Source organism: Hylaeus volcanicus, chromosome 4 (genome assembly GCF_026283585.1).
Source record: "Hylaeus volcanicus isolate JK05 chromosome 4, UHH_iyHylVolc1.0_haploid, whole genome shotgun sequence".
NCBI classification, from domain to species: domain Eukaryota; kingdom Metazoa; phylum Arthropoda; class Insecta; order Hymenoptera; family Colletidae; genus Hylaeus; species Hylaeus volcanicus.
In genome coordinates, this window is record NC_071979.1 from 22,365,440 (window position 1) to 22,381,365 (window position 15,926).

The window sequence follows — 15,926 nt, forward strand, 5'->3', positions numbered from 1 at the left end:
ATATAAAGTTTTTCATTCACGTAGCAATACCATAAACTAACGCTAAAAGTACAATAAGTGGAATCAGAAATCTCTGTTCAGAAACAAGTTGTTCTTCTATGCAGCTTGAATTTTATTTTTCTTTTATAATCGTGTGCCTCCTAAATAATTACGAAGAATCAACCGTTCGGCATAAGTAAATAGCAAATGTATCACTTATTATTCGAATATAATTTGACCTATATGTAACCCACTCGAGGGTATCTATAGCACTTCGGTATTGCTTACTAGAGGGTTAACAATCTCCTAGCAGGTGGTACTCACACCCAATTGCCATCGAATCAGTAGTATATCAGCCACTGTCAATGTAAGCGATACCAAAGGTAATTACCAGAGCATCGAGTTCGGAGCATCATTCTTCGGTCGTATATAGTTCGGGATAAAGCGATTAAGCCGGTTAGAGCATTCGAGCCAGATTATTCAGTTGGCAGACATCGATGTGTATGACGTAAAGTGGAATAATGTAGAGTCTAAAATCGCGAGCGCCATTGTGTCTGACCTAGAGCAGACACATGCTCAGGTATGTAAATTGCGCGCCTCGACACGTGCCATTAATGGTTGATTGCCTCCATCCTCTCTTTTCTGCTCTTTCGTGCAAATAGCGAGGTAAAGCTTTCGACGAAAAAATCGACGCATCCGCGAAAGCTTTAAAATGTACACGGACTGGCCAGTGTAAATAAGAAGAAAAAAGTTCTCGTATCGTATTTTTACCGTACTCCAAGCACTCCAGCACTTTACAATCACACAAACCGTCCAACTTTAACGGTGGAAATATAGACTCTTCTAACAATTCCAACGCGATTTCGTATCGCTAATCGCGACCGACTCGAGGGTTGTTAGTTAATTGTTTTGCGTGGAGAAAATTAGCTTCGGTGAAAAATATATATTTTTTTTATTGTAGTATAATTTTTTAAATTAATAAGAAAACATTGCTTTTCTTCCTTTTATATCAGGGACCATCACCATTTTATTAATAAAATTAGTTAGCTCGAAAATAAAAGAGATTCCGAAGCATACAGTGCTCAAAAATTGTCCTCCATAAACAAGAAACACAATGATTATCAAAAACCTAGTTACTCAGAAAGAGCACAGGCATCCAACGAGAAGAGTTCACGGCGAAATGGCACAAACAACACACGAAAAGATAAGCGAAACGTCCGAAACGAAATATACACGCGACCCAACCCGGCCAGAGCATTGCCATAATTCCACTTTCAACCGCTATGCTTTACACGTGCAACTCTCGCAGCGGGACGTGTTTCGGTTTTTCCAAAAAAGGTTCCAAATCGCAATCACGTAAAATTCGTCGAAACACGGGCGGAATATTTTTTTCTGTTTTCCTCTATTCTCGTGCAAACATTGGAGACCACGAGGGCCGCCGCGCGTGTCACCCGCAGTTTTTTTATCTAGAGCATCTCTCGCGGCACAATATCCATAACGCACAAGCGTTTCGGGGAACCGGGGAATCTTTTCCTGAAAGATTTATACTAGCCGGAGGCACGGCGACCGCGTTTCCGCCCTTCCGCGAGCGGACGAAACGCGTCTGAATCGAGGGCCGTCGACGGCCGACCTTGGATCGCCGGGATCCATCGCGGTAGGGGGGAATTCTGTACTCACCATTACGTTGAGGATGCCACGTCCCTCATGCTTCGACGCCCGATAAAAGCACTCTTTTCCAGCCGGACGTCTCCACTAAATTCGCGGCAGCCTGCACTTTGCACCAATTCATAGCCGACGCACTTTCACGAAAACTCGACCTCGAGCATTGGCCAGAATCTCAAGAGTGCAGTGAACCTCTGATCCACTCCGAAGGTGGTTCGAAGGTCTTAGAAACTCGGGATCGTTCGAAGCACTGGGGTTGCGGAATATTAGCACTCTTTCGATCACCTTTATGTTGGTTACTTAGTCGTCCACAGAAATGGACGAAACTCACACTGAACACTTCGGTTCGAATGCTAGGAATAGAACCGCTCTATTCCAGGGACGAGGAGGCTTCCAGCTATGACACAATAGGTGATCGTGACACTCGGCTGCAGTTTCCCGAAATCTAAAATCACTGTATTCCAACTGGTACACGATAGTTAACCCTGACACTTAGGTCCACCCAAAATAAAAAATCACTGTATTTCAAATGATGTAGATTAAATGACACTTAGACTCCGTTATACGGAATCAATGATCGCCGCGGTACAAGTGGTAGACAATAGTTAGCCCCGACACTTGGGTTCAGTTGCCCCAAATCAAGGATCACTGTATTCCAACTGATACCCGATAGTTAGTCCTGGCAATTAGGTCCCGTCACCTCAGATCAAAGGTCGCCGTATTCCAATAGATACACAATACTTAACCGTGATACTCGGATGATATTCGAGCTAAATCACTTCGAATCAAAGATCACTGTATCCCAAACTGGTACACAATAGTCGCAACGCACACTTCTGTTCGATCACCCAATTCTAACCATCACAGAATATTTATCAATGACACTTGAGGATCCTATCTCCCAAAATTAAAGTTACCTTACACCTGGTGAAAGCTATCCAACGCTCTGGTTCGATTGCACGGAATCTACACCAGTGATCTAACGTTTGCCTGTCCAAGCTGACGTATGACAATTAGTCGTGGCACAGTCGAGATATCAGGGTCGTTGATTCGCGCAACACGCTCTCCATTCGTGTTTTTCTTAACATGATGGAGGGAACCGACGATGAAGCGTCCATGATGTCGTGGTTCAATTGTCGAAGGACATTTGCATAAGAACGAGATCAGAATCGTAGCGTGTTCGCGTCGAATGTGACTGTTTGCGAGTCAGGAAGGAACGTGACAGAGTCACGCGAAAAGGGGGTTGCTGGAGTCGACGGGGTGCGACGCACACGACTCTCCCAGCGGCAGTTGACGCGGCACTAGAGAAAATCCGAGCCCGCTTGCCGCCACAGGACGCCGAAAGCCGGACGCCTGCGCCCTGCAAACGTTGCTTCCATGAGCCACGAGACTTCCGTGTGGGCGACCTAACGCGCCAGTCTGGTCCGCAGCGATTTCACAGGCGGATGTGCTCTGCTGTCCACTGAACGCTATTAACCCTCTGGTGCTCCTCGTATCTCTTCGTCTAGGAAAGAAATCATGGTCCTTCGCTCCTTTTCTTCGCGGACTTTGGTACTTTCGGTTCCATGTGCAATAGCAACTTTGGATAGGTGACATGGAAATATTTCAATTGGCAGATCTATATTCAATCAGAAACAATTTCAAATAGGTGCAAACGTTTAAATTTATTGTGATAAATTGACAAATATATAGGATGTTATCAGATATGTTGAATATTTTTTTTATCAAGATCGATTCCTGCTCAGGAAAGAAGCCGAAAAGTCATTTACAATTTTGTAATTCGAAGGTTTGTTTCATAGATATAAGTGATTGAAATTTGCTACTGTGACTTCCAGCGTGCGCCATTTTGCATTTCAGTCAGTCGACCGCGCGGCTGCGCGTGGGCCTATGCAGGAGACTCGCGACTTCGACAGCTTGTATCTCGATAACGAAAGCTTGGACTGTAAAATGGAACAGGACTTTTTGATTCGTTTCGGTATGAAAAATTGATCGTGTAGGAGAGCCTCATGTCTTTGCCGCAAGAAATGTACTGGGAATAATAACTGTAATATGAATATAATAACGCCTTAATAGCGAACCTGGATTCAAATCCTCGACACTATTCGAGTTGTAAAAATTCTCAGATGGATCAAAATGTTATTATAGCTCTCTATGAATGGAGCGAAGACCATCTTCCTCTGAATCGCAAGTTTCGCCAAGATCCGTACCGCGTCTCGCGATAAGCCTTCGCTTTGAATAAATATTTAAGTAGCTTCGTTAAGCAACAGACGCATCCGTAGGTACCGATGAAATTTCCAAAGTAGCATAATCGAGGGAGCATGGTTAAAGGAAGGCTCCTGTTAACGAGCTCAGCTGGGATGCGGATAATGGAATCGCAATGCTATTGGCTGATCGATGATAATTCTGCATCGTTCGATGGAAAGCTCGTGGCCTGTGAAGTATAATGAGCATACGAGAAACAGTAAGCTTCTGTGATTAACAAGCTTAGCGCGATGGTGCTCTCGATGGGATGGTAATTTTGCACTGATCGCTCCGAATCGTAGAGCCCGCAGGGTAATCCCCCCTTACAGTGAGAACTATTTTCGCTTTGTGTACGGATTGTTACGATGCAACGGCGATCGCAGCGACCAGTAATTCCGTCTTCGGAGATGGTTCTCTTAACTAAAACGTTAATAAGCGGTGGCAACTTTCAAAATACGCTGAACTATAAAGAGATTCTAATCAGGTGTTCTAGAAATATTTTAGAAGCTGTATTTCAAGCACCATCCTTAATACCCAGTGTGCAATCGATACAGGGGAGTGCACCGGAAAATATTTCCCCGGATATACTTTACCTTCAATTCCCCACGTTTAGATTTAACATGTAGTTTATTCAGCACATTTGGTATTGTTGTACCTCTTGATCCATTCTAGCACATATATTTTCTTCCATATCGCATTTACATTGTTTTACATCAATTCTTAACTTCTCACTGGCCCCTAGCTCGGGTACCTCGGGATCGCTAAACCCGTACTGTAACTGCGTACACGCATGCTACAGCCCCTGAGGGTTTCTATTCCTTACCATTTGAATAAAAAAAAAAAATGTTGAATTTCCTACTAATATTAATGCTCGTACCGACTACTCGCCAATTTTACTTTAATTCCGTCGGGCACTCTTCATTTTTACCTCGAGGCAGAGCCAAAGAAGAAATATTGCTCGCAATAAACATGAAGCGCACGGATCCTACACGCGGTTAGGGGTCACGGACGGAAAGTTACTTTAAATATTAGACATACCCGTCTTTCTGCCTTTTGCGGGCTTTCTGCAAAGTTTATTACCAAGCGTAATCCCTTTCCCCTTTTACGACGGAGTTCGTCTAACGGAGAACGATGACGCCGTTTAAGCTGGCAAAGCTCCGTATCACACAATGGTTTTAAGCGGAAAATTAGCTTTCTTAACGATTCTCCGTTTAACAAAGCCGCGAGCGTATGCGCGTGGGCCGCCATATAAAGCCCTCCCTCCCGCCCCTACCGCCGATGAAATAATTACGTTGAAACGTCGGGGCTGGTTCCCGCCGATAGACAGAGCTCGAGTAGCGTCGCGGACAATTCGTAAAAATAAGAGAGCAGAGCGAAAGACAGGGGATCGACGAACCTGCTTGGAAAATAATACGCAACGATGCGGTTTCGTTGGATCGTATTTGCTTTATTCGTACGCATTACCGCTGGCAAAAATCTCAAAGTAGGGAATACAGAGACGCGGCAACGTGAACGAGAAAAAACGAACGAAACAGAATTTCCCTGGACGAAACGCTCTCGTGCGTTCGTTTCCATTCAAAGTGCTATCCTCGGCATCAATTATAACCGACGAGCAGGCGTACCCTCGCAACACCGTCGGCGTACACGTGTTAATAGAAAAATACCAGCCACTTGACGTTTTGACTTTAGTCACGAAATACACCGCAAGCCAATCATCGTTTGCTGGGTGAAAAGCTCTTTCACCGCGAGAGTCGAGAGGTTACAATCTGCAACGAAATACACTCGCGGAAACAATGAATTTCTACGGAGAATTCGTTTTTTTTTTTTTTTTGGCCTGCATTCTGCTTTTGCGTGACGCGCACGTTCTCCAATTGAAGAAGGGTGGCTTTTTGGGGCAAGGATAAGATGCAGAGAATTTGAGGAAAACTGAGGATTGTAGAAAAGGAAGTGAATTTAGAGAAAATTGAACAGAGAAGAATAGGAAAAGAATTATCATTCATAAAACAGATTTATACCTCTTAGATACGACTGAATTTTGCGCGGGACTGCTTCCCAGTCAGGCAGAGGTCAACGCGAATTACGTGTAAACCGCTATAGTAGTCCGTCGCAGAAAAATGACATCCGAGGAAGCCACTATAGTGGCGCGTCGTGCCTAAGAGGTTAACTAATAGCAAATAGGCGTAACCAGATGTATTTAAAACAAACGAACAACGATGTTCCAACTTCAATTTCTTACTATACTTCACAGAATTTATTCTATGTTATTACAAAGGTGATACTAAAGTAAAATTCACTAAAAAAATTAACATTAAACACTTCTCTATGAAAGACGAATATCCATAGATATCATAGTTTCGAGGAGTTCTTCCTCGTCCTCAGCCTTTCCAGGATCGAACGACGTGCCCTATTAATTTCCACTCGCATTCAAAACACATCTACCCAGGAGCAGATCACTTTTGTCACGTCTCTCGATCGACCTTGGTTCCTGGCACGTTCTCGAAGACCTCGCGACAATCTCGAACAGCGGATCCAGAAACGAGGAAGCTACCTCCTGCTGGCCGTGTTCCAGAAGCCTCTATCACAGATCTCGTAAAGCAAGTACAAACGAGGACACCGGCGAGTCTACTCTGCAGCCCTGTTCCATCGAACCGGCTAACAATTTGGATAGTCTGGCAAGTGATCTTTGACTTCCTCTATTACTTCGAGTACACGTGTACGATAAGTATCCATGTGGCAATGGCTGAGAACCAGCTCTGGCCGCTTGTCGCCATACATGACATCCTCCAGCTCGTCACTTTTACCCACGAAGTATCTGTCTACCGCTTCCTTGGAGAGCAGCATGATCTGCAGGTTGGCAACTGTGTAGACTATCGCCGAGGGGGTGACTTCCTTGCAGCTTTCGATGAATTGACTGCGAGGAAAGCACTCATCGATGTCTAAGCCTTCGGCAGCCAGCTCTTTTCGCATCGTGTCTAAGTAAAGTTCGATCAGAGAGTCGTAGCAACGACGCCTGGTAGCGCGATTGGTCGTCAAGTAGAGGCTGTAGACAAAGTCCACCGCTGGTGGGCTGTATCTCATGAATTGAAAGTCTACCAGATGACAACCGATCGCCTTGCCCTTCGAGTCCCTCTTGATCATGATATTGTTGGCCCACACGTCCCGATGGACCAATACGTGTCTGTACTTGCTAGGATGCTCCATAAGCTTGGGTATCTTCACGATCCACCTGTCCAACCGATTCTTCACCGTCGTTTTCTCCTCGTCGGTGAAACCCTCGACGAGGTCTACCAGCGCTTTGGCACCCAAGTTGCACGCGTAAAGGTACGTCCGAGCTCTGATTTCCGTCTCGATGAATGCCGACTCTTCGAATAGTTTACCGTAGAGGTCCATGATGGTTTTCCCTGTGCTACGACGGAGCTTCTCGTCGAAAATCAGGGATCTCGAGTGGAGTGCCGACATCGCCCGTGTCAGCCACATGCAGTGATCGTCATCGAACGGCACGTATTTGTCGGGATTGACATAACCCTCCTGTGTCACATCCTCCATGACCATCACTTCGTTATTCCTACCTAGAAAGAATTCTGGCACCCATTTCGGACCGATTCCAGTGCCCAATTTAGGGATCATCTCGTCGTAGATGATGATCTCCTTGTTGAATGTATTGCTGCGCACCAGGAACTCGTATTGGGGACTGTAACTCGGCGGCGGTGTTTTTACGAAGAACTTGAAGTCCTTTGATTTGTCGTCAGTTCTCACCGTCACCGACAGAGTGTAATACGAGCCCAGGAAGCCATTCGTCTCCCCTAAGCTATCCAAACTCCAGCGTAAAACGCGAAAGTTCTTCGTGCGAAGTTTCCGTTCGACGATCGTATTGACGTCGGAATCGGACAGAGGCGTGGTGGCAGGTTCGTCGCTGGGAGGGCTGACTTTCGACCTCGAGTCGGTCAAACAGCAGGCTGGATCGGCGCTGACGGTCGCCATATTGATTGCTAGGATCCGTTACTAGCTGCGAAAGTGTCTGGCAAAGTACCAAATTTATATACGATCCCCCTATTCGATCCTCGCTACTTCGCGAGATCGTAAATAAGCATTGCGAGGTGTTTGAAGTAGCGCTCGAGAATGATTCTTCGGCAAACACGCAGCTTCCGCTCTCGATGCGTGGCAGTGGCGCATCCTGAAATTTAGCAAGGCGGCACGATCGACAACAGAGAAACAGTTTTTTTTGGCTTTTTTACGTGAAATTCAATTGTTCGCGAGATCTGTTTAACACATTTTTAGAAATGTTATCGAATAACCAAAGTACAGAGTGGGATATTTCGGTGGGAACGCCATATCTCCGTTATTTATGATCGTATTCAACATCTTTATTTAACTTTATTATCTTGAATTTAATTGTGTTTGAGATTTCTTTAGAACATTTTTCTAAATGTTTACAAATAACGACGGTACGAATCTATGTATAAGCCGTTCACTGCGCAAATCGACCAATTTCACCAATCACGTAAAAATTGTAACATTACTGATGATTATTTCTTGGGTATTCTTTCTTATTAATTTTATATACCATTAGATGAAAGCTGCGTCTGTATTTATGCATTCTAGAATATTTATTTGAATTTATATTATAAAGGGAATTTTAAAAAATAATGTACATTATTTCATCGCATTTCTCAACTTTATTTTTTTTTATAGAGTTAATGGATTTGTGCAATGAACAGCTCATATTCATGCTATTCATTGTCAGCAATTTGTACATCTAGCTACATAAAAATATAAGCCCTTAAAGAAGTCGAAATTCTTCTTTGGTACCTTCAATTGCCCCCCCCCTGGTACCACTGTTGTGAGCGTCACTGGCGTCTGCAAAGACAGACGGGCGTACCAGGAGGGACAGGGGAACGAACGCAAGTAAACGATTCAATGGAGCATCGCTTCGACAAACATCCCGGTTGTAGTAATTTATACATCGCCGTAAATCTGTCGGATGTACTTTCTAGATTGTGACGAGAAAACGAAGTGTGTGATTTACGCCGGCTCGACGGCGGGAAAAAAAACGGGGCGACCGATAGCGCGCCTGCGCGCGGAAAATTTACCGATGACGCGCGCCAATCGACTTCATAAAAACGCCTACGCAACGAGTGCCCCGAAATTTTTTGGTCGAAAAATGCGGTTCGGGGCCGAGCCCTATGCATTCGAAGCGAACGTTTCTGATATCGATTGTTTGATTTAGAACGGGCACTTTGTTTTCCCGCAGATCTGTCTCGTAGCTGAGCGGAGATAAGGCGTCGTCGTTAGCGTAGTCATGGTTGTGTAACGCTTTCGTGGTAAACTCTTGACGCTTCTACGAGTAGCAAAATGTTTTTCTCGTGGCAATTAAGACGTAACGCAATGTTTGACGACCGTCACTGGAGAAAAGCAGGATCAACGCGACGTTATCGCGACATTCATGACGCGTGATGACAGAACACGAAGTATCAGTTTGAAATTATAGGCCTAACATTTGATTTTTTTTTTTTTTAAGGTTCTTCGAGAATCGAATTTTTTGAAATTGACAATCTTTTTCTTTTCGAACAGCCGAAATTCATGTCCCGTTATACGGTGAAAAATGCTGTGAATATCGAGCTAATGGCTGCGAACTTGTAAAGTGTAAGGTGTCAAGTGTAAGGTGTAAAATGCAAAGTGTAAAATGTAAATTTTTTATTTGAATTTAGCCGAACCTTACGATTTATTGAAGAAATTTGTCTAATTTAAATGATAGGTTTCATGTTTCCAAACAAATTTTCCATTATAAATACGTACACGAATAAACTTCCCACGTGTATATATTTACAAATAAAAATTTGTTTGGAAACATGAGCATTCATTTAAATTAAATATATTTCTTCAATATGTAGAGGGTACGAATACTTACGGGACTGACTGAATAACGCATAATTCTAATTATAATAATTTATCTTATCTTTCTCACCTCACAGTTCCTATATTATTTACAGTTTCTGATTAATATAGGCTTAAATAAGTAAGGTGAAAACGTTGAAATAGATTCGGATATGTTTGATCAATCTAACGTTATCTCCATCCGTTTCTGCTACCAATCTGCAAGCGCTGCATTGAATTTCCTTCATCGTGATATATTTCATTCCATGATACAAATTCTGATTTTTATCTGGAACTACAGCTTGCCCCAGTTTCTAGAATTACCCTGTATAATTGCAATAAGTGGATTGGATGATGAGACGTGGCTTACGGAGAAGAGCTATCTATCAGTTTCCCTATCTACCACACTATGCAGTTTGCATCATAATCACTTAGATGTTGGAAGTATTGTAGATCTGTAGGCCTCTCTCGCTGAACTGTAATTATATACACACGGAGAGGTTGGTTGCTTCTTCATCAGAGTGTTAACATTTTATGGAACCTATTCTATCCCTCTCAACCTCAAATTGACTTACTATTAAACGCACACGGAATAAGGGCGGCAACACGTATATCTGAACACGTGTATCCGTGTATTAATGTGACGTGAAATAACATCATGTGCATGCAAACTCTAATTTCCCGTGTACACGTGAAATAGGAGGGTTTAGTTGCTGTAGTCGGCTGATAGGTCAGTATAGAGTTACATTGTTTGGTTTAGGAAGCGTAATTATTTGAACCACGGCTAAACAGGCGTAAAATGTTAGAGTGCGGCAACGACCAAACATACTCATATATTGGGTAAAGATACGCGACGTTATAGTACGTAATTTCGAGTAGCGACACAAACGAATGGTATACGTCAGCGTAAACGTCATTATAGTCGAAACCTAACGTTTCGCTGATGCATCATGCTTTGTGCCTCGTGGAAGCAGAACCGCGAAGATTTTTAAACGCAGCAGACGTCGTGTAAAGTCGTCTCATAAATAACGCAGATTGTCGTCTCGCTTAAAAATAAATACAGCTATCTTGTTAACACGGTAAATGCATATGACGACGTGCTTTCGAAAGATCTTTCTTCCGTCAGTCTAACCTTGGCATTCAAAGCACGCACGCCTGTGCTTCCTTATTTTTGGAAAATAGCCGAACGATGAACGTAAGCGACGAGATCCATTTGAGGCATTGCATGCTGTACGAATTCAAAAAGGGGAACACCGTTGCGAATGCGGTCAGAAATATTTGTGAAGTATACGGCGAACACGCTTTGGACGTCGGAAAGTGTCAAAGGTGGTTCTCGAGATTTCAAAATGGCGTTTTGGATCTCTCGGATGAATTCAGAGTGGAACAGAATTTAACTAACGAAGAAATAGAGGAAAGATCGACTGCGAGCTCTGTCAGCGATGATGGCCGTCAACATTTAGTACAGATCGAAGAAACATCGAGAGTAGCAAAATGTATCCAACGCGTAAATGATTTCTCCTCGTCGCGAGATAGAAATTGTACGTACTTGTTGACTGGATTGGTACGAATGATGAAGAGTGGATCCTATACGAAAATCCAAAGTGGAAAAGGCAATGGGTAAATTACGTGGAAAAGGCATGCCAAGGACAGGAATTTGTTTAAAGAAGATGCTACTTTGGCGCATTCTATAAAAGTCAGTACCAGAATAGGTGAGAAGTATAAAAATTATTCTAATCTAATTAAAAATAATTTTTCTTTAGACTATTTTTATAGTTTTATTTGTATTTAAAAGTATTTTGATATTTCATCTACAACTTTAGGGTCTCCTATAGAAAGAATATTTTTAAATTTATTAAACTATTATTTTCTATTTTTACAAATGCTACAATAAATCATTTGAAACGATATGTTGCAATTCGCGACAACGTTCGAAACAGTTGAGGATTGATCTAAATTCACAAATTCACTTGAAAATGTCGAGTAAGTAAAAAGTTGTAACAACAGATTTCTTTTGGGAACGTTGTGCCCTAAGGGATTAATATTCGATGCGCCTGGACCGTACGTGCGGATGCGAGTCGCAAAAAAACGAGACATGGAACCTCGCAGTCCAATAAAGCGGACATATTTACTCTATGCATACATTCAATATTACCAATAAGATAAAAAAACATTTTAACGTTTTCATATTTGTAGGGATAAAAAAAGGATTATTAAGCACTCCAGAAATAAAATACTGTACATTTAGTGCTAGCACATGTTTATTAAATATTCAGGTCAACAATAGCAACTTCTAAAATAATAAAAATTCAGTATTTATTAGATATGAACATTTTCAAGAGATTAAATTAAACTTCAAACTTGAAGATGTCTATTTGATAATGTCTAATATTTTTGTAACATCCGTTATACGACGTTTTTCATTTAGTTTTATTTCCCTATTACTATCCTAAAACAGTGATTACCTCTTTAAGTGTATGATTCATTAATCGAATTTAATAAAACAATAATACCTATGAAAAAATAAAAAGTAATATTATTACGTCCAATTATTTAATTCCACGAAAGCTCAAACAATCCGAACTCAGCATATTCTAACAAGACATCTAATTTCAGTTCCGATCCAAGCCTCGAACAAAGCGGCTTGACCCATTTAAACAAACCGATAAATGTTTCAATGGACATTCGTCGTTCTTTGTTCGCGTCGAAATTGTTAAACGAAATTCAAACGAGTACCATACGGGAACACTCGAAGCAATTAAAACGCGATAGCCCCATTTGAAAATAATTTATTCGACGACGAGGGTCGTTTCCACAATGCGTTCCGCCGTCGAAAGAAGTCACAGAGGCGCGACGAATTTCATCGACCAATTAACACAACGCCAAGAATCATACGTTATAGTTAGACCCATTAATTAGAGCCGCGGCGTCCGCCGTGAAATATCAGCGTTCGGACACGAAACTTTTTCTCTAATAAAATCCAATTTAGCGGTGATCGATCGCTCGAATTTTCCACGGGAGCGGAACGCTGGTATAACTGTAAGTCAAGAAACGTAGGAAGCGTAAAAGCGAAGAGGGGGACCGACCGCCGCGTAATCCCGCGGAGAAGAGAAAGCGCCGAAGTCCGCGGGGGGCTGTAAAACAATTCCAAAGAAACTTGCGGGCCTCCTTCCCCTCGTAGCCGGTGAAATTTATTTGCGCTAGTCGAGAACGCATCTAACTTCTTAGGGGAAGGGTGCAACGTATTAATGAGGTCACACTCTACATACCCCCCTCGACTTCGTTACTTGGCGGGCACCAAAGGTAATTCGATTAACTGCGTTCCGGGAGCTGCGAAGACCCACCGAACTCGCTAATGTTGCTGGATGTACAAAGCGACGTAATTATTGCCCGACGGAGTTTTAGGCTGCCTCCCTCGGCCATAATTTCGACCAGCGCCGCGGTTTTCAGCGCTAATATGAACGCTTTCGATTACTCTTTGCATCATAGTCTCTAAAATGACCATCAATTTAAAAAAAAAAAGAAATACGTGTAGAAACAAGTGTAACGTTAACCCTCTATGGGCCAAATTATTGGTCCTGCAGACAATTACGAACTAATGGGAAATGCCAAATGATTAGAAACGGAAATTTATTACAGAAGTCCAAACGCGTAGCAAGTTGTTGTGTAAGTTTTGTTTTAACCCGAGATCGTGGACTTCGATGAGTTTAATCGAAATGCTGCTACTAGTTATCGTGGTTTCTAAATTATACCCACTGCAAGGTTTCTTAAACCGTGCCACTACGATTTATGAACTCGTGCTTAACACGTTCGCTGGCGCGGCATCTAGCTTATCAAACAGGTTATATGACACGTATCTATTTAGGTTATCACATTATTTATGAACACATTAATTCTGATTTTAATTCGCTGTCACAGATACGCTGCACCGAGGATTAGTCATACGGCGTCATTTTATATATAATAAATAATAACAATCCATGTTTAATTAGTAACGAGATAAGAGAAATTAAAAGAAAATTATTTCTATTTTTTATCAAACATCCGTGCATCCGGTTTTTGTGTTCGTTAAGATGATCGTAGGTTCTAAATACAAATCCTAGATCTGATAATCAGGTAAATTATAATTAACAGCATTTGACTCATCGCTCTGTGGTTCTGGCCGGCCGTCTGTAATTTGATATTCTATTAATAATAGCTTTGTTTGACTAATTACTAAAATATACAATTACTCGCCTGACAACGCACGGATTTGCCGCTGCAATGCGCCCCAAGTGGCAGTTAACGTGGAACAGTCTCTCGGCGCGCACCCACCTTGCGCACCACGCGACGCCTATTATACTCAGCCCATTACTTTATGGTTGTATATTTGATAATAATAAATTGAATTAAAGGTTCATGCCTGTAAATAAAATGGCCAAGTAATTCTGGCCAATGTACAGATGTTATTGGGTGAATGGCAACTTTCTTGAGCAATAAACTTGCTTTCGCGGAGTCTTTATACGTCTGTTAGTTGTGCAACAAATTTTCTACCCGAGACGACTTTTTAATTGCCCGTTTTGTCACGTAGCAGCAACAGGCCACCACAACTGTCGGTTACTCGTGCGGAGCACTCATTTTTTCCCCGCTGAGGAGAACCGGCCGAAACAGAATTCTGATTAATTGACGTGGTTTTAATTAAACTTTTAATTAACGAGTCCAAAAGGAGCAACGATTCCGAGGCTAGGTGTTGCAGACCGTGACCGCGGACGATTAATTATCGACAATAGAGAACTACTCCCGCAATAAGACGAAACCCGAGAGAGGAGGTGAATTTATGCTCATAAATTTGCACGATATTTCTGGTGATTAGCAGCTAGCTTACTTGTCGCCCGTGCGATTTATTCGTCACTGTCCGTTTTATGTCCGTGATGTTGTTGTCAGCGAGGATAGAAAAGTAAAAGAGTAAATTTTTAGTTTAGTACAAGTTTCTCACAGAACAACAAAACCACGTATATACTTTCTAATAGATTGGGTAAAATAGACTACTTTTGGTAACCCTACTTGAGAATAATCGATATTCCTTTTAAGCTAATCGTTTGGAATCGTGAATAGATTTAACCGAAAGAATTATTCAGGACCGAGAATCGCGAAATAATGAAACGAACATTGAAATTTATGAATAGCAAATGAAACCACCGTTTAAGCCCCAATCGATTCAGATAAATACACCTCATATTCAACTCTTTCGACTCTCAAATTATAACGTAGACAATTACTTTTTTTTTTCCGGAACAAGCGATTTCGATATCGCTCGAAGAAATCATCGAGGTAAATATTTGTCGATAATATATGGAATAAATGTTGAATTTCAACAAAACATTGCGTTGTGTTCCGTGGAAAAATGAAATTGAAGAAACGATCTCGAAACAAATTTTATTTAACTTCAACAACTATTAAATTCGTCGAATAGTTTCCAATGAAACGCACTTGGGCATTCTTTATTTACCCATTCCTTGTGCTGCATTTATAACAACTTTGATTGCGCATGAATAAACAATGATCGATATCCAAAAAGGATTCTGCTTTAAAATATCCATAACACATTGAACAGCGTTTCTCGAACTACGTATTAGAATAAATAAAAATTCCTGATATATTATTTATAGCAAAATGAATTAGTATTTTTAGTAATAGTCACATACTATGGAAAGATGTTTTTTATGCTATGTTATAATATGCTTGCTTTGTTTATGTTAAAAATCTGTGGACCTCTGCAAACACGATAGTGCTTCATAGTTTGAAAACCACTGCGTTATAATATTCACGATAAATTATGCATGTGAAGAGAAAATCCTCTGGTTTGGCACCTAAATCTCTGTACGCGGTCCAGGCACGCTTTATTTAAATATAAATGTCGAAACAAAAATGTCGCTGCGCTTGTGACATCGGAGTGAATTAAAATTGAACGATGAGCGATATTAAATTATAACTGTACCGTTTTCACGTTTGCACTCGCTAATACTTCGTGTTTGAGTTCAAAGGAATCTGATAATTAACTTGCACACATTCATCAGAAGCGCGACACTTTTGATAGGAGTTTATATGCATATTTTGTCACTCATTGTTTGAAGGTAGTTGAGTTGAGTTCGACTTCGGGTTTGAAGTTCATTCTTATTCTATGTTCAAAAAAT

At 41.7% G+C, this 15,926-nt stretch overlaps 2 protein-coding genes across 2 annotated transcripts in view; both read right to left on the bottom strand.

The window, feature by feature from the left end:
* The window catches only part of LOC128875329 (suppressor of lurcher protein 1), a 469,960-nt gene extending 467,044 nt beyond the window's left edge, over positions 1-2,916 (bottom strand). The window contains exon 1 of the mRNA XM_054120827.1: positions 1,657-2,916. Coding sequence (XP_053976802.1) covers positions 1,657-1,659 — 3 coding nt within the window. The 5' untranslated portion in view covers positions 1,660-2,916. The remainder of the gene's footprint in view (positions 1-1,656) is intronic.
* A 3,189-nt stretch (positions 2,917-6,105) lies between these two features.
* Positions 6,106-7,899, bottom strand: LOC128874634 (uncharacterized). Its single transcript, XM_054119538.1, has one exon. The coding sequence runs from the start codon at positions 7,861-7,863 to the stop codon at positions 6,535-6,537; it is 1,329 nt and encodes a 442-aa protein (XP_053975513.1). The 5' UTR covers positions 7,864-7,899; the 3' UTR covers positions 6,106-6,534.
* Positions 7,900-15,926: the final 8,027 nt, after the last annotated feature.

Bases quoted from the DNA above. Each gene is read 5' to 3' on its own strand.
- LOC128874634 (XM_054119538.1), bottom strand. From the start codon at position 7,863: ATGGCGACCGTCAGCGCCGATCCAGCCTGCTGTTTGACCGACTCGAGG.